The 22,588-nt window shown below is 42.7% G+C and overlaps 2 protein-coding genes across 3 annotated transcripts in view; one reads left to right on the top strand and one right to left on the bottom strand.

The window, feature by feature from the left end:
• The window catches only part of MAP3K15 (mitogen-activated protein kinase kinase kinase 15), a 69,059-nt gene extending 63,648 nt beyond the window's left edge, over positions 1-5,411 (top strand). The window contains exons 24-26 of the mRNA XM_049767448.1: positions 721-1,097; positions 1,228-1,365; positions 5,285-5,411. Of these exons, the coding sequence (XP_049623405.1) occupies positions 721-1,097; positions 1,228-1,365; positions 5,285-5,411 (642 nt within the window). The remainder of the gene's footprint in view (positions 1-720; positions 1,098-1,227; positions 1,366-5,284) is intronic.
• A 331-nt stretch (positions 5,412-5,742) lies between these two features.
• On the bottom strand, positions 5,743-22,236 carry PDHA1 (pyruvate dehydrogenase E1 subunit alpha 1). Of its 2 annotated transcripts, XM_049766801.1 has the most exons (11): positions 22,073-22,236; positions 14,959-15,018; positions 12,793-12,966; positions 11,756-11,882; positions 11,315-11,406; positions 10,090-10,182; positions 8,586-8,741; positions 8,365-8,436; positions 7,552-7,619; positions 6,455-6,563; positions 5,743-6,031 (listed from the first exon to the last, which is right to left on the bottom strand). In XM_049766801.1, exons 1-11 carry the CDS (start codon positions 22,127-22,129, stop codon positions 5,867-5,869), a joined length of 1,173 nt encoding a protein of 390 aa, XP_049622758.1. In that variant the 5' UTR covers positions 22,130-22,236; the 3' UTR covers positions 5,743-5,866. The 2 variants fall into 2 exon arrangements, with proteins under 2 accessions (XP_049622758.1, XP_049622759.1); XM_049766802.1 differs by lacking the exon at positions 14,959-15,018 and having other exon boundaries at positions 22,073-22,235.
• Positions 22,237-22,588: the final 352 nt, after the last annotated feature.

Consider the following 22,588-nt stretch of genomic DNA (forward strand, 5'->3'; position numbering starts at 1 on the left):
ATGTTTTCTTTTCATAACCTACAAGTGTTACCATTATATGTCCCTCCGATTTATTTCATTTACCATGATACTCTCCATATATAAGCAAATCTATAGCTTCAAGGAATAGCTGAGTATTTCTGGTTGATAATCTGGTTGATCCCCTCTCTGATGATCGCTGACTTCTGTAACCTTTTAAAATGTTCAAAGCACTTATTCCCCGCATTGATTCTCCTGTGGTGGCTGCATAGATCTGCCATGAACATTGCCACGTCTTCACACATTTCTCCGCCCAGGAGAGACTTGCTAAATAAAGCCCAGTACTGAATTCACATCATGAGTTATGCTTCATGGCAGGCAACTTCCAGGAGTGAAAGAGCGGTTGTTGTTTGGAAGCCTAGTGGTAACTTTACAAAACTTGTCTTTTGACAAGAGAGATAGCATGAAGGTAGGGCGTTTGCCTTGCGTGCAGGATGGTGATTCGAATCCCAGCATCCCATATGGTCCCGAGCCTGCCAGGAGTGATTTCTGAGCATAGAGCCAGGAGGAACCCCTGAGCACTACCGGGCATGACCCCCAAACCAAACAAAAACAAAACCACCAAAAACCTTGTCTTTTGCAAACTGTCATCTTGAGCTCTCAGAACCCCCACATATAAACTGACCTGCTACTTTTCTAGGTACTCATGTGCCTGTCTCCTCTCCATTCCCGAGGATTTATGCCACTGGTTGAGCTCTGCAGGACAGAAATTACCCCCAAATCCTGGCCTTGCTGACCAACATTCATTTCTCCTTCCATGATTTTTCAGCTATGAACACAGGCTCTGAGCCTGTCTTTGACCCTGCGGGGTATCCCTCGGCAGACCTGCAGGATAATCAAGCCCAAGCAGCCTGTGGCCAGGGTGATGACCTGCAGGATAATCAAGCCCAAGCAGCCTGTGGCCAGGGTGATGACCTGCAGGATAATCAAGCCCAAGCAGCCTGTGGTCAGGGTGATGACCTGCAGGATAATCAAGCCCAAGCAGCCTGTGGCCAGGGTGATGAAGCCTCAGGGTTTTCCCTAGAGTACCAGCAGCAACTAAATTTTGAACTGCTTGAAATGAAGCAGACTACCAGCAGGTGAGCAGGGTTGGGGAAGTGATGCGGCAGAAAGACAGCCGATTTAGTTGCCAACTTCACCCAGGTCTCAGGAAGACTTTGGCTGTGGATGGGGGGCTATATATGAATGTTTTTTGGTCTTTACTGATAGGAATCAGTCAAGTACCTTGACACAGGCTACACAAAAGTCACCCACTTTAAAGGCAGCAACATTTCCAGCTTCTGCCTCTTACATCAAGGCAGGGACTTTGGAATGTAACAGAACTGACACAATTAACTTGGGGGGGTGGTAAGAGGAATGGGGGAATCCTTGGAAGAGGGAGTCAAGTACACTGGTGATAGATGTGGTGCTGGAATTAGGACCAAAAGAAACCATTATTAGTAGTATTGCAAACCAGAAAAGAAAATCAAAAACTTTTTTGTCTGTATTTGGGCCACATCCGGTGACGTTCAGGGGTGATACCTGGCAACGCTCTCAGAAATCACTCTTGGCTTGAAGGACTACATGGGACAATGGGGATTGAGCCAAGGTCCCTCCTGGATCAGCCTCAAGCAAGCCAAATGCCTTGCAGCTGTGCTATGGCTCTGGCCCAATTAAAACATTTTTAAAGACAGCCTTTGGGTTTCAGCAAACACAAAGGTCAAGTTGGGGGTCAGTGCGCATTTCATCACTGAGTGGATGTGTATCCAACCCTAAGGATATTTTTCTGTCATCTTTGGTTGCTTCCTTGCGGTTTGTCCTTGTCATGAGCAGATATGCATGGACTGACTGCCTTGTCAGCTAGGAGATCCTGGTATTGCCATGGATTCACTTCAGAATATAGTAGGGTACTCAGGTATATTTGTGAAAGGAATTAAACAATTCCTGTTTGCCTTAAGAATCACATTATCAAGAGGCTTCTAATAGTTGTAACTCTGGGACACAAAGGGTAGGGCCTTTGCCTTGCATGCGGCCGACCTGAGTTTGATCCCTGGCCTGCCAGGAGTACTGCCTGAGCACTGCCAGGTGTGACCCCCCAAACCAAAAAAAATTCTGATACAAAATTACGACAAAATAGTTGGTGCTTGTTCCAAAATACCTTGCTACACAATGACCAATGGTTGTGCTAATTTAATGAATACAACTTAATCTTAATAATCAAATAGTTCTGTTAGTTATAGTAGTGTGGTACCAGACATAGACATATTGGAAGAACATTGTAAGCAGCCGTAAAGATCTCTTAAGATTAATCTTGGGCAGATCTCATCTTTTTTAAAAAGCTCTGAAATTCTAATTAACTGGTAATGGTAGCAAATGAAAAATAGATTTTAAAGTATGTCATAGCTCAAGTGGTAGAGCACGAGATCAAGTAAATAAGTCAGAGGACTGGATCATGTTTTCTGTATTCTATCTCCAGCACTGTGTTTTCCTACAACCACCACCAGGTGTGGCCCCAAATGGGTCCCCATCACACACATACATACACACACAAAGCTGGTTAAGGCCATATATGGCATGTGCAAAGTCCTGAGTTCCAGCTCAGTTGATCATGTATTGCCAGGAAAGGCCCCAAGTCTTACTTTGGAGTCTACCCCCACCCCATGAAATAACTATGATGTAAACAGTATACTTAGTTTTGTGCCATACCTAGAGGTGCTGTGGGCTTATCCTGGCTATGCTAGGAGATCAGTCTATCAGGGCTTGGGGGACTATATGTGTTGCTGGGGATTGAACATAGGTGCAAAGCAAGCAGTAACTTGCTGTACTAGTTCTACAGTTTGCTTTTTAATTTCTGGTAAGACTCATTATCACCTAAATCATGTTACTTGTGGGTTCAAAGATTATTCCTCTCCACTGTTGCTAGTCATAGTTATCTTCAGTCACAGAATTAGTATGCCAGCATATGCTTCCTACATTATGTGCCCATCTGTGGAATCTGGGTCCTTCACTGTTGCTGAGCATAGGCTGAAAATGGCACCTACTGCAAGAGTGAGGTTAAAGTTTGGAAGTTAGTTTTTTGGTTTTTGGGTCACACCCAGCAGCGCTCAAGGGTTACTCCTGGCTCTACACTCAGAAATTGCTCATGACAGGCTCGGGGGACTATATGGGATGCCGGGATTTGAACCACCATTCTTCTGCATGGAAGGCAAACGCCCTACCTCCATGCTGTCTCTCTGGCCAAGTTTTGAAGTTAATAAGTCTGCCCTAATCAACAGTCCAGGAGCCCTTTCTGATGACTCAAGTGGTTTGAGCTAGTCCCCTGGTCTAGATTGGGCATAAACACGTTAGATTCAACGGAAACCCACCTTCCCATAGTAGGTATTGCTCCATCTGCCATTTCTTTGTTCCCTGAGGCTAGATGCCAGAGGCATATATTTGAGGGCCATCTAAGCTCTGACCTATCCTAGGGAAGACCATGGACAAGAGTAGGAGTCAGGAAACTACCCTACAAGGAATCCAGTCTGTGCATGTGAATTTGCTTTACTTTTGAATGCCTTAGTGTAATCTCAGCTCAAAAAGTGGGATAAGATAAAGGTACTTCCTCCAAGTTGGTACAAGGCATAGTGAAAGGAAACAATTATCTTTTCATCTACTCCTCTCCTGGCTGTTCCAGGAACAGGCCTCTCCTAGCTTAGTCCCCTATGAAAAAGAGCCTGATCATCAGTTGAATGACTCTTCACCTGAGTGAAAAAGACATGATGAACCATCTAGATTATCCTTCAGGCTGAGTTCTTCTGGTCATCATAGGTTATTTTTGGTTTTGGTTCACAGCCATGATGTTTGGGGAACCATGTGGTGTCCAGGAAGGAACCAGGAAATGGCCATGTTCGAGGCCAATCTTAACCACTGTGCTATCCCTCCAGCCTAGACTATCTTTTCATGAGCTAGTTTGAAAAAAATGACACGCACACCCTGAGTACTAGATTTTCCTTTCAAGGAGAGGGAGCAGAAAGGTGTGAATGTGTGAGCTAGAACCTGCTCACATTTGCTTCTCCCACTAAACTGTGCTATCCCGTTCCTTGAATTGTCAACAGATGTTTGAACCGAATGATAGTATGCTCGTCTCTGGAGAATGATTTTTTAGATGTTTTTTGTTTGCTTGTTTTGATGCCACACCTGGCAGTGCTAAGAGGACTGAGGATTGAATCTGAGTTTGCTATGCAAGGCCAGTGCCCTACCAGCTGTACTCTGACCCCTGGATAACTGCCTTTTCTTTTTACTAGACCTTTGGAAGACCCAACCGAAAAAGAATGAATACCAGAACTAACTTTACGGTGAGTTATTTTCCACTTGCTCTGAATTATCTCAACACTGAAACCCATTTTCTCTTGATTCCTAAAGTATTTTAAAAACAAGGAAATTAAGTATCTGAATTCGTAGAAATCAAATTCCAAGCTAAATAATTATTTCAGTTTCTGAGAAATTAATCCAGCAATTATGGATTGTTGTATAATGTGAACAAGGCAGTTGAGTGGACAGGACTCAAGACATGCATTCTAGGATACTTTATTCATCCAATTTTTTTGAAAAGTTACACATTAAGATACAACAGAAACATTTCTAATCAAACTGTTACTACAGAGAATCCAGAACTTGGGTATAAGGAGCAGATTATAGATAGAGAGCCTAAAAACTAGTTAGAAATGCAAGAAATGGACGCAGATACAATTGAAGAGGTAAATTTTAACCAACACATTCATTTGTATTATTATGTCATGTATGTTACTATTATGTTATATATGTTAGTTTATAACAACTAAGCTCTTAAGTATTTGATCTTTGTTTCTTTCATTTTGTGCAAGGAGGTTTTACACTTTATAATAGTCTAAAGAATATCACTATGGATGATTTAAGATACCTCCAACTACAGTAAGGACAGCCTGTAAATACTTGTGTAACCAAAAATGACAAGTAGATGATGATTTAAACAGAAAATATAGTACTGATACCATTTCTCTTATCACTGAATAATTCCTATGACTTTGGGATTTTTGTTGGTTTCTGGGTCACACCAGTGATGCTCAGGTCAGGGGACAGACATTAAGGGATGTCAGGGACCAATAGCTAAATGCGCTATAGAGATCCTCCACCACGTACAGAATGTCACCTCTCTAAAGGGAAAGAATGTTTTCTTTTTACGATGTTAGCAACTGCAAATCTAGAATTACATATACTGTAATTTTTTTGCCAGAAAAGCTTCTCACAGGATTTTGTGTTTGTTTTGCAGTGACAGGTGCCCCTGCAGACTGCAGGAGAAAAGTTCAGAGAACTGTCAAAGACCCAAGCTTATAGTAATACCAAATATAGTAATACTAAATATGATTGTTATTCATACTACTGTTTCATACCCTTAACATGTTTTAATATTTGGATAATGTTGAATAAAAGTTATTTGCCTGTTGAAATGAGTTGGAAGCAGTGTTGCTTTAAAATGGAGTTGTTCTTTTACTCTTCATTATGATAAACTATTAAGAATACTTGAAGTAGAATGCCTGTCGCGAATACAGGCAGGGGTGGGGAAGGAAAGCGGGGTATTGGTGGTGGGAATGTTACATTGGTGAAGGGAGGGCATTCTGTTATGCTTGTAATCATGGTGCTTAAATAAAGGTTTAAAACAAAGAACTATTCAGGCAATAGACATCAGTGCACTCATGCCACTACAAGGGCTGCGCATACAAGGACTTGTTTAATAACTATACATTGGTTTCAATAGTGTATAAGTAGATAAAATAGTCATTTGAACAAAACCACTTGCGGACAGCTAGAGCAAACCATTACCTATCTTTCAGATCTCAAAAGTATAAACATTTTAACTAATAGACTTATACTTGATCCACTGATTTGCACCCCGAACTTCGAAAGGAGGCTCGCTGCTATATATGTGATAGCCTAGCTCTTCCAAAGGCGGTTCAGGATCAGCAGTGGCAAACTGCGCAGCATCCTCGATTTCTTTCCTCACTTCAACATCAATTTCCTAAAAATAAAATTGTAGTTGAAGATATTTTTTAAACAAAGAATAGTTCAGGTACCTGTTAGTCATTGTATTCAACCTGAGTACTAAGTGGCTACATTTTCAAAGATCTTTTGACCTACAGAGGGACATTTTGGAGTACCAGGCTTTAACATTAAAAAACAAAACTTCACAAGGAAACATCTATAAATTATAGTGTCAATTTTTAAGGAAAAAAGAATTATGTTGACATACTTGGTACCTTCCCATTTACTTAGGTATTTTACCTATGAGTAGCAGAAATATTTTTTGCATGGAGAAAACTGCTTAGAAAGGCAAACCCAACTATATTACTAGAAGTAGGCAGTGCTTGGGACATCATGTGCTGTAGGGGACCAAATGCCCACCTTATTCAAAGCCAGATCTTTAAAGCGTTCAGGACTGTACCTTTAATTCTTCAACGCTGGCCAGATTGTTGTTGACCATTCTATCCTTGAGAAGCATGATCGGATCACTCTTGCTTCTCACTTCCTGAATTTCTTCTCGGGTCCGGTAACTGAAGAGAGGAGTATAAATAGGAGTTTGTGCCATTTGGTAAAATGGAATTCTGACAATAGGGCTTAGGTGCAGAGGCATGAAAGTGGTGGAGCCTGTTGACCTGCCCACACTTTTTGAGCTTTTTTTTTTTTTTACATGGGTGAGAGCAATGGACAGTTTCTGGTGAACAAAACCTTGGTTAGCATGTTTTCCCTTGGGTTATAGTTACATCACATGGCATCACCAAATAAAGGACTCTGCCATTTTTGTTTTTTTGAATTGTGACGTCCAGTAGTGCTCAGGGTACCACATGGGATGTTGGGGATCAAACTTGGGTCTTATACAAACTCCGGCTCCTATTTTAAAGAACAATTATACAAAGCATGTTTATCTTGACTCACTAACATATTTCATTAGAACCCCATTCTATACACAAAAAACTTGTGGCATTATATGCCAGAACTACTAATACCCCATGTGCCCTCATTCAAAATACCCAGAAGAAATTTTTATATCCCTTTATGAGTATACCATGAAGGCATAAGGAATAATGTCCATAAATATTTTACATGAAATACTGTTTTATGTAGCAATTTCTCTGCCTCTTTTTTTTTTTTTGGTTTTTGGGTCACACCTGGTGCCACTCAGGAGTTACTCCTGGCTATGGGTTCAGAAATCGCTCCTGGCTTGGAGGACCATATGGGACGCCGGGGATTAAACCCAGGTCCGTCCTGGGTGAGCTACACGTAAGGCAAACGCCCTGCCACTGGCTATCATGTCGTCCCCTCTCTGCTTTTTTCAATGTAGTCTCTGATGTTAACATGACATACTCCAAGCTGTAGGGATTTTCAGAATGCTTTCTATATTAGGCACTGCTCTCAAACTAAGATTACTTAACGCCAACTTCACTAATTAAAAAAACAACAACAGTAAAATGACTTTTGGATGTGGATTGCACCATTTGGAGCCCACTCTTTTGCTACCTCACTGGTTTCCCACAACCATACCTGACTCCAGGATCACTCATGCTGTGTCCATGGTAACGGTAAGTCTGCAGCTCCATCAGTATGGGCCCCTGAAACAACCCAAAGGGGAGATTAGGTCAAACCAGGGTTTCTTAACCTTTTTCTACTCTCACTTCTTACTGTAGAAGTTTTTACATGACTCCAGGTATGCAAATCAAACACTGATAGCAAGTGAATTTGGACTATAAAGAGCCATTTATTTGGAAGCGAAAGGGTTCCAGACCCTCCTCTAATTCCAAGGTCAGGCTTGGTTCAGGTAGGAAGAATCAACATACTATAAACCACTAATTCTGTTTCCATGTAGTGTTTGTTGAACCTACGCTGTTTCTAGTTAGGGAGAGAGACAGTGCTCTCTCTGTCATGCTCTTATTGTCTCTCTCTGTTGTTTAAGTCTAATTCTTTCTCTGCATTAACGTAACTGAAGGATCAAGATCATTAGGACAAGTTACTAACATAGTAAACCTGACTGAATGCCTGCTATATATACAAAAGCAGGAGTGCCCAGTCTGTTCAAGGGGCCTATGATTAATGGGAATGGGATCTGATGTCATACAACCAGAGTTAAAGGCAAAAAAAACCCCACTGTCACAATAAAGACTGCAAAATACTAAGGGAACAGCAAAAGATTTATTCTAAACAGAGGCCACATAAATTCTCAAGAAGATCAACTACCAAAACACATTATTTGAAAAAGGACCCAAATCCACTGGCAGAATACACTGCTTCTATTTGTACCGACAATAGGCATTTCTTTTGACTTCTAGCAGAAAAATATCATTAGATGTTGAATATTACCTTTCCAGATCTACAATGAGCAGCTGCAAACTTTGTCGCCTCCCGGACACATAAGACATCCATTCCATCTACCTATTATTAAACAGGAAAAGGGAAAGCTTACATCACTCTGTCAAAACATCTTAATTTTAGCTGACCTGCACTTATGCACTAAGAAAATAGAATTCTTCCATCTAACAGCTAAACACACGTAAGACATTGAGGTATGAGGGTCTCCTCACCCTCAGTCCTGGGATGAAGTCGCCTCTCTTGTAGTAGTCAGTGCTGGCTGCTGCTCTCTCCACAGATGTTCCCATTCCATAGCGGTTATTTTCACAGATGAAAATACAAGGTAATTTCCACAAAGCTGCCATATTATAAGCTTCAAAAATCTGACCCTGGAAATATGTATAAGAAGTTCAAGTGGTTTTATTTTACTCTATCTCTGGATTCCTACATGGTCCATAACATTTGCTGTTCTATATGGTAGAGAAATATTTCATAAAAATCAAAAACCTAATCTACAACCAGAGTTTTGGTGCTGAGGCAAAGGTGTGTGTTAAAGGTGCCAAGAAGTACTACACTTTTACAACTAGGGGAAAAATGACAAACCAGGACTTTTGGGCTGGGGAGATCCAAGGCATTAGAGCAGCTAGTAAACAGTGAGGAAAAAAAGTCGTCAAGGAAAAATGTGACTACCTAGATTTAATCTGATTTTAATTCTACTGATCTGACTACAGTGCTGTCCAAATCCTGGTGGAGACTTGGACCATGACAGGAGAACATAGTGTCGGGGCTCAGGCAATAATAGGATTTGGCAATGCCATGGCATCGAGAAAGTGAGTCTTTATAGTTTGGTTTAGGAACTGGCCTGCCATGGGTTGAAAGGTTAAAGGGTCTTACACAACAGAGCTTGGAAGACACTGAGGTAAAATGTTCCAAGAAAGTATATTTGAAACATTACAAGAGGTACATCTTCAATCCGGCTATAAAATGAAAATTTTAGGGCTGAAGAGATAGCACGGTGGGTTAAAGTACTTGCGTTGCATACAGCTGACCCAAGTTCAAGCCCCAGCACCACATATAGTGCCCTTGAGCAGAGCCAGGAGTGATCTCAGCACGATGTCAGGAGTAAGCCCTGAGCAAGGCCGAGTGTGGCCCAGAAACGCACAAGGAAGTTCAGCTTACCATATAACGACAACTAGTAAATTATATACTTATTTATATATTTAAATTTCTACCACCAGTGTAAGCTTTATTCCATCAGTGTTCCCAAGTTCTCTCACACACACCTAGCCTGGCACCTTGGCAGGCACATTCGTAAACTAAAATACTGTTACTTTATTTAAACACCATGGCTTATAAAGTTGCTCCTAATAGCTGATTTTGGCATTCCATGTTCCAATACCAATCCCACCATAGTATGACATTCTCTCCATCACTGTCCTCAGTTTCCCACCCTCCCCCAAACCTGATCCCTTGTCAGACATGAATAATTTACTTAATATCGCTTATTACAAATGGTAATATAATTATAAAAAAAGCTTCACTGAAAGAGATTCATGAAAATGGTCCTATCTTACAAAGGGTCATTAAGACTTTGTCTGAAGGTTTTACTAAGCTTGTTGCTAATTGGAAATTCCGTGTTACTGGTTTTTGTATGTTGAGCTTAAGTGGCTTCTATGAGAATTTCACAAACTAAACAAGGACTATTGGAAAGTTTGGAAAGTTAAGAATGACACTCACCTGATTAGCAGCACCATCTCCATATAAAGTCAAACAGACCTCATCTTTTCCATTATACTTACAGGCCAAAGCAATCCCAGCTCCCAGGGGCACCTAGCATTAAGGACAAGCAAAAAGTGAAACACTGAGTCTATCAGGAAAGAAACTAATGCTCTGAATTTTCATTTCTGGCCAGAATTTGAGAACAGTTGCTACTCCTCTCCATACCCCCAAACCAATCCCTGCTTACCACATACCCAATTTTTTAAACTAATCAGTCAAAAATTATGACCCTCTATTTCAATTAGGCAATACCATTAGTGTAGAGATTCGATTTTAATCCCAAGAGCCAAAAATGAAAGCTAGATTTAAAAAACAAGTTCTTAATGTATTACAAAACCAAACAATTCAGATAAAATATAACACTACTGATTATTGTTCACGGACTGATGAGAACAAGGGCTATGCGGTTATAAGAACTGGTTTCACTAGTAACCAAGAACATGACTGGATCCAGAAAATGTCTATATACACACAATGGAATATTACTTAGCTACAAGATGCGAATTGCTGCCTGCAATTTGTCATCACGTGACTGAAACTGGAGAGTGTCACGGTGAATGAAGTCAGTAGGAAAGGGACAAACACAGAGAAAACTATCTCATAAGTGGGATGTAAAGAAACAGAGAAATAGTGGTCCAAGATAACAGCCTAAGAACAGCTCTACACAACCGAGCTGACTGGGCAGGGTGGGCAGTAGATGGGAAGGGACACTGGTGAAGGGGGCGATGTTTGAATGCTGTATGCATGAAACCCTATCATTGAATATCACAGGACTTCAAATTTTAAGAATTCAAAGTTGCTTTATAAAGGAAGCTGGCTTCAAATTCTGGGTCCCTGAGACCTGCCAGCTTCCTCTTTACTAGCAGCAATAGTGTCCACAACAGGGGTGTGTATATGTGAGGATGTGTATACATTTGTACACAAGTCCAGTTAGCATCATAAAATATAAATATTTTAAAAAGAGCATCACTGCTAGAGACTCTTTCTTAGTTACTATTTAAAAGGAAAAATAAGTTAAATCATCTGAATTCATTAAATCATCAAATGCTAGAACATGAAAAGATCATTTAAAAACAACCAAGTCCTCAAAGTACTAAGTGTTTTCAAGGGAACTTCTCAGGAGTGCCAGAGACGTTAAAGGCATAGGTCGGGACGAAATCTCGAAAAGCAGTCAATCCTCTACCTGAGCTCCGACGATGCCATTGCCCCCATAGAAGTTCTTAGCGTACATGTGCATGGAGCCCCCCTTTCCTTTAGCACAGCCTCCTCTTCGGCCTAAAAGGGGCAGAACACATCAATGACTCAAGAGCCCAACATACAAAACAAAATCACATTGCCAACTATTTACTACAGGATCAAAAGTTAAGACAGAGAGGCCAGCTGCATAAGTACCCATCACTCTGCAAACCTCCTCTTCCTCTTTTCCCAGAGTCCTTTTCTAAAGGACCAGACTTTTTTTTTCTTTTTGGTTATTGGGTCACACCTGGCTTTGTTCAGAATACTAAAAAGGAAAAGTGATTGGGAGGTGGTGTTTTATTCAAAAGGCTTCTAACTCATATTATCTTCCCGAGAGAGATTTGAAAAATCAGCTCACTGATTCCCCTTTTATGAACCAATAGCAAACCTGTAAGTTCGGCAAGAATCTCTCTGACAGTAAGACCACGAGTGAAGGTAAAGCCATGAGCCCGATAGGCTGTGATAAGGTGGTCTGTAGGATTTATGCCTGCCTCCAGGCCCACACAACAAGCTTCCTGCAAGAGAGGAAGAAGCAACAATGAGTCAATCCAACAAATTTCTGGCTTAGTAGAAGTCTTCATTCATAACCACAGACAGTAGCTTTATTCTCCACCACAAACAGTGAAGGGGGAACACTCAAGCTAGAAGCTACACACTAGCAATCCAGGTAACGGTTTCCTTCTATCTAGAAGGTAACTAAGAAAAACAGTCTTTTTTTTTTGGTTTTTGGTTTTTGGGTCACACATGGCTTCACTCAGGGGTTACTCCTGGCTCTATGCTCAGAAATCACTCCTGGCAGGTTCGGGGGACCATATGGGACGTGGGAATTATACCACCGCCTGTCCTCGGGTTGGTCCCATGCATGGCAAACGCCCTACCACTGTGCTATCTCTCCAGCCCAGAAAAAGTCTTGAATCCGTTGTCAGCAACAAAATATTGTGGGAATTTTACATAAAAGTGGAAAATTATGTTCTCTTCTTCAGAAACAAATAGGAAACTGGAGCTGTGTGTCTGCATAAACACACTAGAGCCAAGCCATACTGCTGCTCTTCCCACACAACTCACTACCAGCCCTAGCCCACTCACTGCTTTCCCTGGTTGCTGCCTGTAAGTATAGGGATTTGTAGCTCTTGGTCTAAAACTCCAAAGCAACAAATACCTCTTTCCCCAAAGTGTACCCAATTCAGCTGATAGCAATCAGTCGAGATGTAAAATAGTCCAATTCTAAGAACAAATGCAGAAACTTAAGCAATGGGATCCAGGAATCAACTCTCTCCCCTCAGCTACCTACCACATGTCTCAACATTCTCATTTTTATTCAAATATCAGCCTTGATTGAAACCTTCTGACATACAGCAAAGCTCAACAAGCAGAGAGCATACTTCAATTCCTAAATTACCACCTTTTCATAGAACCACCGCTCACCTGACCATCACACAAGTGACAGAAGCCACGAATAATCTTCTGCTTGTACAGCTGATCTGCCTTTAACTCCATTCTGCGCACAGTCTGCATCATCCGGTAGTACTTGAGTCCATCCTCTCTGGTGAGCACAGTTGTGACAGGAGGACCTTCTTCCAGCCGGTGAAGATCACATTGCTGAAAAGAATCAGACTATACCATCAACACTGCTAAATGCATGCTGAGGGCTGACTGCTGCAAATGTTTCATTAAAAATAAAAAAGGGGGAGGAGGAAGACTTGGGACATTGGTGATGGGAATGTTACACTGGTGATGGGTGGTGTTCTTTACATGACTGAAACCCAAACACAATCATGTATGTAATCAAGGTGTTTAAATAAAAAAATAAAAAATAAAAAAGGGGGCTGGAGTGATCTAGGGTGTTTGCCTTGCATGCAGCTGCTCAGAATGAACCTGGGTTTGATCCCCGGCATCCTATATAGTCCCCTGAACCAGGAGCAATTTCTGAGCACATAGCCAGGAGTAACCTCTGAGTGTCACCGGAGGTGGCCCCTTTCCCCCCCAAAAAAAAAAAAACCTGGAGAGGTCTCAGCGAAAGCACAGTGGGTAGGGCACTTGACTCACATGCAGCTGTCCCAAATTAAATCCCTAGCATACACGAGTGTCAGACCATGTATAGTTATCTCCATAGGGGACGAAACAGAAAGGCCCACTGACGTGTCATAATTTTAACACGGATGGCTAATTTCGTTTACCCCAAGAAATATTTAACGAGAAGGCCTGCTGTGGAAGGTTTTACCCCTGTGTGGATCACTGGAAATATTCCTGAGATTTGTGTTATGGTTCTGACATTATATTCCCTTCTTATTATTTGGCCTTAAAATTAATTCTCCATTCTGCTGATATTCAGAGGCAAAATATAGCCTTGATTAAAACCCCTTTACCTGGATAATTTTTAGCACCAAATCAAAGACAATATTTTTTTTCTCTCTCTTCAAATTGCCCTTGCAGCCTTGGCTTCTGAGATGCTACAGCATGGCCAGAATGAAGATTCTGGGCCATTGACTTTTCCCAGAAAATGAGAACTTAGTGGATTTAGCTCTTTCTTAACCTCTAAAATAATAGTGAATTCTAGAATTCCTAAATTTTTTTACTTCTCACTAATCCCTTATTTTGCATCTGAGGCTTGCCTGCCAGGAACTACTTTGAGCTGTAAAAGTAACCTTTGTGTAACTCAGAACTCTTACTGCTTACACCCATGTATTGTTTTATTGTTAAGCTCTGCTTTGTACTTGTAAACATTCTTCTCAGTCACTCCTTATAAAACTTCTAACTAGAAAAATTAAAGCCTGAACACTGTTCTCCATACACGTTTGTGTGTGCTCTCATTATTTCTTCATAAGTCGCCACCCCTGTATCCACTCTTCTCAAGAGGACTCAAAAGAAGCCCTCTAATGCATCCAGACCCCAAGAGCTCATCGGTGAGACTCGAGAACCACCAAGAGTGCAGAGCCAGGAGTAAGCCATGGTTTTGGGTGTGGCCCCAAGAACCAAAAATATAAGTAAAAATGAACAACTATGAAGAAGCATATCAGAAATACTGCCCCCCCCCAAAAAAAAAAGGAAAAAAATACTGCTTGTTGCTTCTGATTCTTTGGTTTGGTTTTTTTTTTTTTTTTTGCCACACTGGGAGAAAGAAGCTCATGGATTTCTCCTGGCTCTGTGCTCAGGAATTACTCCTGGTGGGCCCATGGGAATATATGGGATGCCAGGGACCAAGCCCAGGTCAGATGCATGCAAAGCAGATGCCCCAGAGCTGGACTACCTTTCCAGCCCACTGATTTCTGATTCTTTAAATCATAAAATTCACTGTGTAATGATGGAATCTGGAGGAATAAAATCTAATATGATTTTCAACAGTAATCGCTAGAGTCAACAGTGTTAGAGTTGAAGACAAAGATTCGAAGACTTTTCTCATTCCAATGTTTCACTAAATCATAACCTCCATTTTGGAGTAAATCTCATTATCTTCCTGTTCACCAACCAGAGAAACACCAACAAGCTAATTTAAATTCTAAGTTTTTACAAACCCCATTTGGAATTGATATGAAAATAATTATCAAAGTATACCTGTGGGGAAACCATGGAGAAAAGAGAAATACTTCTTACCTTAATTTCAAAGGTAGCATCATTTGCAAAGTTACGGGATGACACCAGTACTCTGCTTGCCTTGAAAAAGCAAAAGAGACAAATAGATCAAGACTTTTTGACAGAAAATTTTTTGAAAATTATTATTCAAACACTGAACAATGGTTTATTACCTCACCACTCAACTTCTAGCACTGGACTGGATCTTTGTGAGAAAGATGAAGATTAACTTGCCTGCTAAGTGTTTCCCCATGTAAATAAGCAGGAATATATATTCCCCATATATCAGAGGAAAGCTTTTATGCTAGTTATCACTTTACCCATAGATTTTCCATAACAATACAGCCAAAGGTTTAAGGACAGCCAAGGATATTGCTGGAGGTGAAAGTTAAAAAAAAAGAAAGACAGAAAATTTAGGGCCACAGTGTTAGTACAGGGGTTAGATCTTGCCTTGCATGTGGTTGATCCTGGTTTAATCTCTGGGACCCCATATGGCCTCTTGAGCACTGCCAGGAGTAATCCCTATGTAACACCAGGTTATGGGCCCAAAATAAAAGAAGAAAATTTGGGGGGGGGAGGCACACCCGGCAGGGCTCAGGGTTTACTCCTGGCTCTGTCGCTCCTGGCTCAGGGGACTATATAGGATACTGGAGATCGAACCTGCGATCCTCCTGAGTCAGCTGCATGCAAGGCAAAGAAACGCTCTACCACTGTGCTACCACTCCAGCTCCTAGAAGAAAGTTTAACTACTAAAAATAAATACTTGAACAAGAGGAAGAGCTATGCCATTTAAAAAGCTAAAAGTGAACAAAGTTGAGGAATGTGGGAAGAAGTGAAGCTGAGGTAGCCAAGAGGAAGAAAACAAAAGATTATGAATGGCAATCAAGAATAGGCATATTATTTCTGGCAATGACATTATTTTATGGGGCCAAATTTATTCCTTGTATTGTGAAATAAATTTCCGGATACAGCTACAGAAACTGATTTTTGGAAACATTTAAACTAGAAACCAAACCAGTCAGGCAACAATAACTGAGAAAAGGTGAATTTTTCTTTCCCAATCCTAAAGTGAAAATCAGCAGTGCTATGTAATAAAGTGCAGGAACGTAGGTCAAAGAGTATGCTCAAGAAAGCAAGTTGAATACCTCCTCCCTGTTTCAGGATTCTGGAGCTCCAAAGAAGAATTACTAAACTGACAGATGGAAGCAGCTGAGCTACTAAAGAAGCTACAAGTATCCTCATTTTAAACTGCTGAGGTTGCCCAACAGAGCAGTCAGTCTGATATAGCTGCTCTGTGAGACCACTGATAAATTTACTCAAATTTTGAACAACTGAAACTTCAAATTCTTGAAATCTTGGGAACCATTCCAGTGCAAGAGGACAAGCATTTCTTTGTGTTTTTTTTGTTTGTTTGTTTTGGTTTTTGGGCCACACCCGGCGGTGCTCAGGGGTTACTCCTGGCTGTCTGCTCAGAAATAGCTCCTGGCAGGCACGGGGGACCATATGGGACACCGGGATTCGAACCAACCACCTTTGGTCCTGGATCGGCTGTTTGCAAGGCAAACACCGCTGTGCTATCTCTCTGGGCCCGGACAAGCATTTCTTACCATTCCGTATTCTACCAATTTAAATGAAAAATCGTACCCACTACTTGAAAATGTCAAAATAATGGTAGTCAAGATCTCACCAAAGGGGTCAAAATGGAAATACAAACACGATTTAAAAAAAAACAAAAACTAAATGCAAACAATCCTCTGCAAAGGAAGAGCTTTGAAAATTCAACTTCATTCCAAGATGCAACCACAGACATTTTGTTAGCCCATCAGGCAGCAGAAGTCACACAGGACATCTGCTGTCTGCTTTTGTTACAGAAACTCATCTCTAGGCAGCCAGCATCTAGTTTCTGAAGACTCAGTGGGTTGGCTCGGCTGGAGTGATAAGCAGGGTTAGTTAAGAATAGGGCATCATCACGAGGCTTCCAACCCAGCCAGCTTCCCCACATGCTCATAAACTGAGAAGGACCACGATTAAGTCCAGCAACCTAAGTTCTCGGAGCTATTGAATACCCACGTAACTCAGGGCTGCTGATGTGGCTCAGTGGAACAGCACATACAGAACACGTGTGAGATTATGGTTTCAATTCCCAGCACACACCCCAAGTATTAAAATTGTTTCCAGGGGTCGGAGCCAGAGCACCCAATAGCCGGAAGGTTGTTTACCTTGCAGCGAGCGGCAACCTTCAGCATCTCATATCCCTGAGCCTGCCAGGAGTGATTTCTGAGCACAGACCCAGGAGTAACAACCCCTGAGCACCACTAGATGTAGCCCAAAAATTGTTTCCAAAAAACACACATCTACTTTAATTCACACAATGCATTGCATGAAATGGGGGAGAAATTAATGTTTTAAACTTATTATTTTTACATTTTTGCTGAGAACAGTAACTAATATGTTGTCCATAACTGACATGATTGAAAGATACTCTTGCAAATCAAATTATTTGTCTGTTTCTTTTGGGCCACAGCCAGCAATGCTCATGATTACTCCTGAGCTCTAAGGCTTGGGAGTGGGGAACAGAACAGTATGGGATGCCAGGGATCGAACTCGTGTTGGCTATGTGCAAAGCAAATTGTAAAATCTCTCCAGCTCAGCAAACAGTTCAAATTTTTCAGCTATTAAAAATGGAATAAACCCAGTTCTTGTCCAGAGTGACCATTTCCAACTATCATTGTCATAGTAGTCCTTTCTCTGACCTTGGTGCACTCCCCTGTTCTTTGTGACAAGCTTCTTACCAACATCAACAACGGACAGAGGGTAGGAGGGAGGGAGAGAATGTTTACTACAGAGGCAGGGGAGTGGGAGTTGAAAGGAAACTGGGAGTGTTTATGTCAGGAAATGAGAACTGGTGAACTGATGGGTGTTAGACATTGTATGATTGAAAATCATAAACACCTCTGCAGGTGTATCTCATAGTAACTCAATACAAAATGCATTAATTTTTTTTAAAAAACGGGCTGGAAAGATAGTAAAGCAGATAAGGCAATTACGTTGCACATGGCTGATCTGATTTCATACCACATATGGTCTCCTGAGCACTACCTAGATCACTCCTTGAGTACAGAGCAAGGAGTAAGCCCTGAACATGCCTGGGTGTGGTAAAAAAAAAAAAAAAACCACCCCAAAACTAAACTAAAAACTAGACTAAAAGATGAAATCTGAGCCAGGAGGGGAACCAGAGATAGTACAGTAGGTAGGGTGCTTGCCTTGCACATGGCTGACCTGGGTTCAATTCCTGGCATCCCATATAGTCCTCTGAGTAGCAATATGAGTAACCCTTGAGCATCACCTGGTGTGGCCCAAAAACAAAAAATCTGGGGCAGGGACAGGAGAGATAGCATGGAGGTAGGGCATTTGCCTTGCATGCAGAAGGACAGTGGTTCGAATCCCAGCATCCCATAAGGTCCCCCGAGCCTGCCAGGAGCAATTTCTGAGCGTAGAGCCAGAAGTAACCTCTGAGAGCTGCCAGGTGTAACCCAAAAACCAAAAAAAAAAATCTGGGGCAAGAGAAATAGTACAGGAGTTAAGGCACTTGCCTTGTATATTGCCAACCCTAGTAAATTAATCCCCTGTTCCACATATGATCTCTGAGTACTGCCAGGAGTGAGCCCTGAGCATAGAGCCCACAGCAAGCCCTGAACATCAATAGGTGTGCTTCTTCTTTAAAAAAAAAAAAAGAATAAAATCGTGCCTTTGGCAACACGAATGGAACCAGAGGTATTGCACTTAGTGAAATAAATCAGATAAGAACAACTAACAAATGGTTTCACTCATATATGAAATATAGAGGAACCGCTTCAAAAGCAATTCTGAGACTTAGACAACAAAGTGGTGGCTACCAGAGAGGAGGAAATGGGGAGAAGAAATCAATTTAATAGTGCTGAATAGTGTTATAATTTAGATAGTGGGTCCGGTGTAATTTAATAGTGCTGAATGGTGTTATAATTTAGATAGTGGGTCCGGTGTTGCCTTACACTGATGGAGGAGGGACGCTATAACTCTGAGACCTATAGTTCTTTTATGTAAGTTTTATATATATAAAGTTATATATATATGAGTTATGTTATGTAACTATAAGTTATATTATATATATGTATAGTTATATATAAGCAATATATAACCCTGAATCCTATAGTTTTTTTAAACCAATGATAGAGGAAAAAATAGCATAAACGTTTCCAATCCAAATTCAACGGCAATCAGGAATGTAGTGGAAAAAATTTGTCCAATGCTTGACAGATTCAGTGTTTTCCTTCAAAAAAGTGATCTTTTTAGCATTGCAGCAGACTTTATTAAAAAAAAAAAAAAGAACATATACGTCTATATAACACAAACATTCTGAACCTTCTAAGTCAATCACTTTTTTATTTGTTGTTTTTTTGGGGGGGGAGGGCCACACCTAGTGGAGCTCAGTATTCCTGGCTCTGCACTCAGAAATTGTTCCTGGCTAGGGGGACCATATGGGATGTCGGAGATTGAACCCGCATCAGTCCTGGGACAGCTGCGTGCAAGGCAATTGCCCAACCACTGTGCAACCACTCCAGCCCCTAAGTCAATCATATTAACACAACCCAAAGATTATTAGATAACTGAGCCCAAGAGTTGGTGCACCAAGGAGCTTCTATTAACATGGTGAAAACACCTATCAGCTGATCTGCTTGTGGGGTGGTGGCAATGTAAACTTAACCCAGCTTCTAGCCCAGATACTTATATGTAATTCTTCAAAATGTTTCACTGTGCTTTCATAAAATTAATGCTACATACAAGGAGTGTGGGACGACCGGGAGCAAAACAGTCCCCAACAGATTAGTTTCAAAGAAATAAGGAACATTTAGGGCTAGGGAGAAAGCTCAAGGGTCAGAGGCACATGCCTTGGATGTCTAGGGACCAGGCTCCAATGTCAGTCTGGCAGGGTCCCCACAAGCATTCTCCTCCTCTTGGGGGGCCCCAGTTCAGCTGGGTTCCTTGAGCATGGCTTGGTACACTTCCCACCCAAAACCGAGGAACAGTTGCACCAACTCTTTCATTGTTTTTCTTTCTCATCAAAGAACGTTTTGTATTGGGGGACCACACCTGGTGGTGCTTATTCTAGGCTCTGCACTCAGGAATCACCCCTGGCAACGTTCAAGGGACCACATGGGATGCTGGGGATTGAATTCAAATCCGTGGTGTACAAGAGAAGCACCTTAGCTGCTGTACTATTGCTCAAGTATGATCATCAAATAATTTCTATTTATTTATTTATGTATTCATTTGATTTTTGGGCCACACCCTGTGATGCTCAGGGGTTATTCCTGTCTATGTGCTCAGAAATCTCCCCTGGGTTGGGGGACCATATGGGATGTCAGGGATCGCACGAACCAAGGTCCATCCTGAATTGGCTGCGTGCAGAGAAACGCCCTACCGCTCTGGTCCCTCATCAAATAATTTTTAAAAGAAACGTGTGAAATATCAGAAATCCGTCTGCACTGTCATAATCTTTTCTCTCTAATTTTTACTATATTAAGTTACAAGTCCACTCTTTTATCCAGTTAGCAACTTACTACAACCCTAAACTCAGCTAATATATATTTAATTTGGGCTGCATTAAGATTTGGAGGTGGTGGGGCCAGAGTGGTAGCATGTGGCTGACCCAGGACGGACACAGGTCCGATCCTGGCATCCTATGTGGTCCCCCGGGCCAGAAGCGATTTCTGAGGGCAGAGCCAGGAGTAGTCCCTGAGCACCACTGGGTGTTGCCAAAAAACCAACCAAACAAAAACCAATTTGAAGGTTGGAAGTTGGGCCACTCTAGCTGTGCTCATGGCTGTTTGCTCAGGGGATCATAGATGATGCCTGGGACTTGAACTTGAGTTGGCCACATGCAAGGCAAACACCTTAACCTCCACACTATCTCTCCAGTCTGGTATTATGTATGATGTTTGATGAGGAAGTTTGTATTGAAGTGAAGAAGAATGCAATTTGCATTTCATACCAGCACATTTTGGACGGTTGAGAGAATACCAAGCTAGTTTGAAACCACAATCTCTCTATTCCAAGAGACAAAAGTTGGAAGGAAATGGAAACAAAAGGTACACGATGGCCATTTCCTGCTGGACCATCACCAATTCTTTCCGTTTCTCTCTTCATGTAGTCCTTGATCACTAAACTAAAAGCCCCGAGTAATGCTGAAAACGGAAATTGTGGAAATGAAATGAGAAAAGCATGTCCAGGGCTCAGTAAATTCTGGCTCATCAAGAGTACATGGAGAAATCCCTAGGGAAAATGCTTCCACTTCAGGTCGTCCTAGTTAAAATTTAAAGTGCCAACGAGGACTGAGTCAGTAGATTGTGCCTGATGGTTATTTCCAACACGAAATTCTAGGATGGCTCCCCTACCCGCCCTTCCCTGATGTCTGCCCCACACCAAGTTAAGGTACCACCAAGTCCCGTCCAAGAGAGCCAGAATGGCAAGTCGGAGAGTGGCCGCGATCCTACCAAATAGTCTAACCTCGATGCGTCTAGCGTTCAATGCCTGAAGCTTCGGTGCTGGGCGCCCCTAAAAGCCGGAGTCACAGATGGGATTAACCGAACCCCAACCCTCCTAAGCACCATGAGCCCAAGATTGTGTGTGCGCAAGCGCGCGCTCTTGACAGAGCGGAGCACATGCAATGAACAAGATTCCGACAACAGGTCTCCACTGCGCGCCAGGCGCCTGTTGAATGCTCTTTGGGGAGGGAGGACTCGGCAAAGCCCTGGCAGTCTGGGGGAAACTGAGACGGGGAAACGGAGCACCCGGATATTCCAAACAGGAGCAACACCGTGCCACGTGTAAAATGAGCGGGTGGGCTGGCCGCACCCCGGACTGCTGCAGACTGGGCCAGATCTGGAGGGCACCGCGGGGGGATCGCTCCCAAGGAGATCGATCGCGGGGCCACGGCGTCCAGTGGAGCCCACTTCCCAGCAGGGCTCGCTCCCCTCCCCCAAACCGGCGCCCCCGAACCCGGAGGCTTTTTCCAAAGCGGTCCTGGAGGTGCCCTCCCGAGGATCGACATCACCTTTCGGCCTCCGGCACATCCTACCCAGTACCCGCGCTTTACCGGCTTCGGAGAGGCGCCTGCCAACACGCGGAAGACGGCGGCGAGCATCTTTCTCATAAAGTGGGGGCAGGCGCGCTGGTAAGGACTGCACGGGCTGCGGGGCCGGGTGTCCCCGAGTCTCCTTCAGCTGCCCCGAGAGAAGGCCACGCCCCTGCCGAGCGTCACACCACGCGCCTGCGCGCAGGGGCTGCGGACCAATCAAGAAGGGGCCGCTGCCCATCTGGTAAGTTCGCGGCTACTATTGGATGCAGCCACCCAGCCAAAGGGGCGGTGCCACGAGCCTTCAGTCTCCAGCGATTGGTTCTGAAGGCGCTGGGGATCACGTGATGAGCTGGGGCTCCGCCTCTAGGGCCCGCCGCAAACGGGCCTCCCGGGGCTGAGCGCGCTGTCAGTGCAGCCAACTGGAAGTCGTGTAAGCCGGCTCTGCTGCGAGTCCAGCCCTTCCGGGGCTGCAACTTTCTCCCTGGCGCTCAAATATGGACGGATGATGCAGATCAACAGCGTGATCGGGGGCGG

Source organism: Suncus etruscus, chromosome X (assembly GCF_024139225.1).
Source record: "Suncus etruscus isolate mSunEtr1 chromosome X, mSunEtr1.pri.cur, whole genome shotgun sequence".
NCBI classification, from domain to species: domain Eukaryota; kingdom Metazoa; phylum Chordata; class Mammalia; order Eulipotyphla; family Soricidae; genus Suncus; species Suncus etruscus.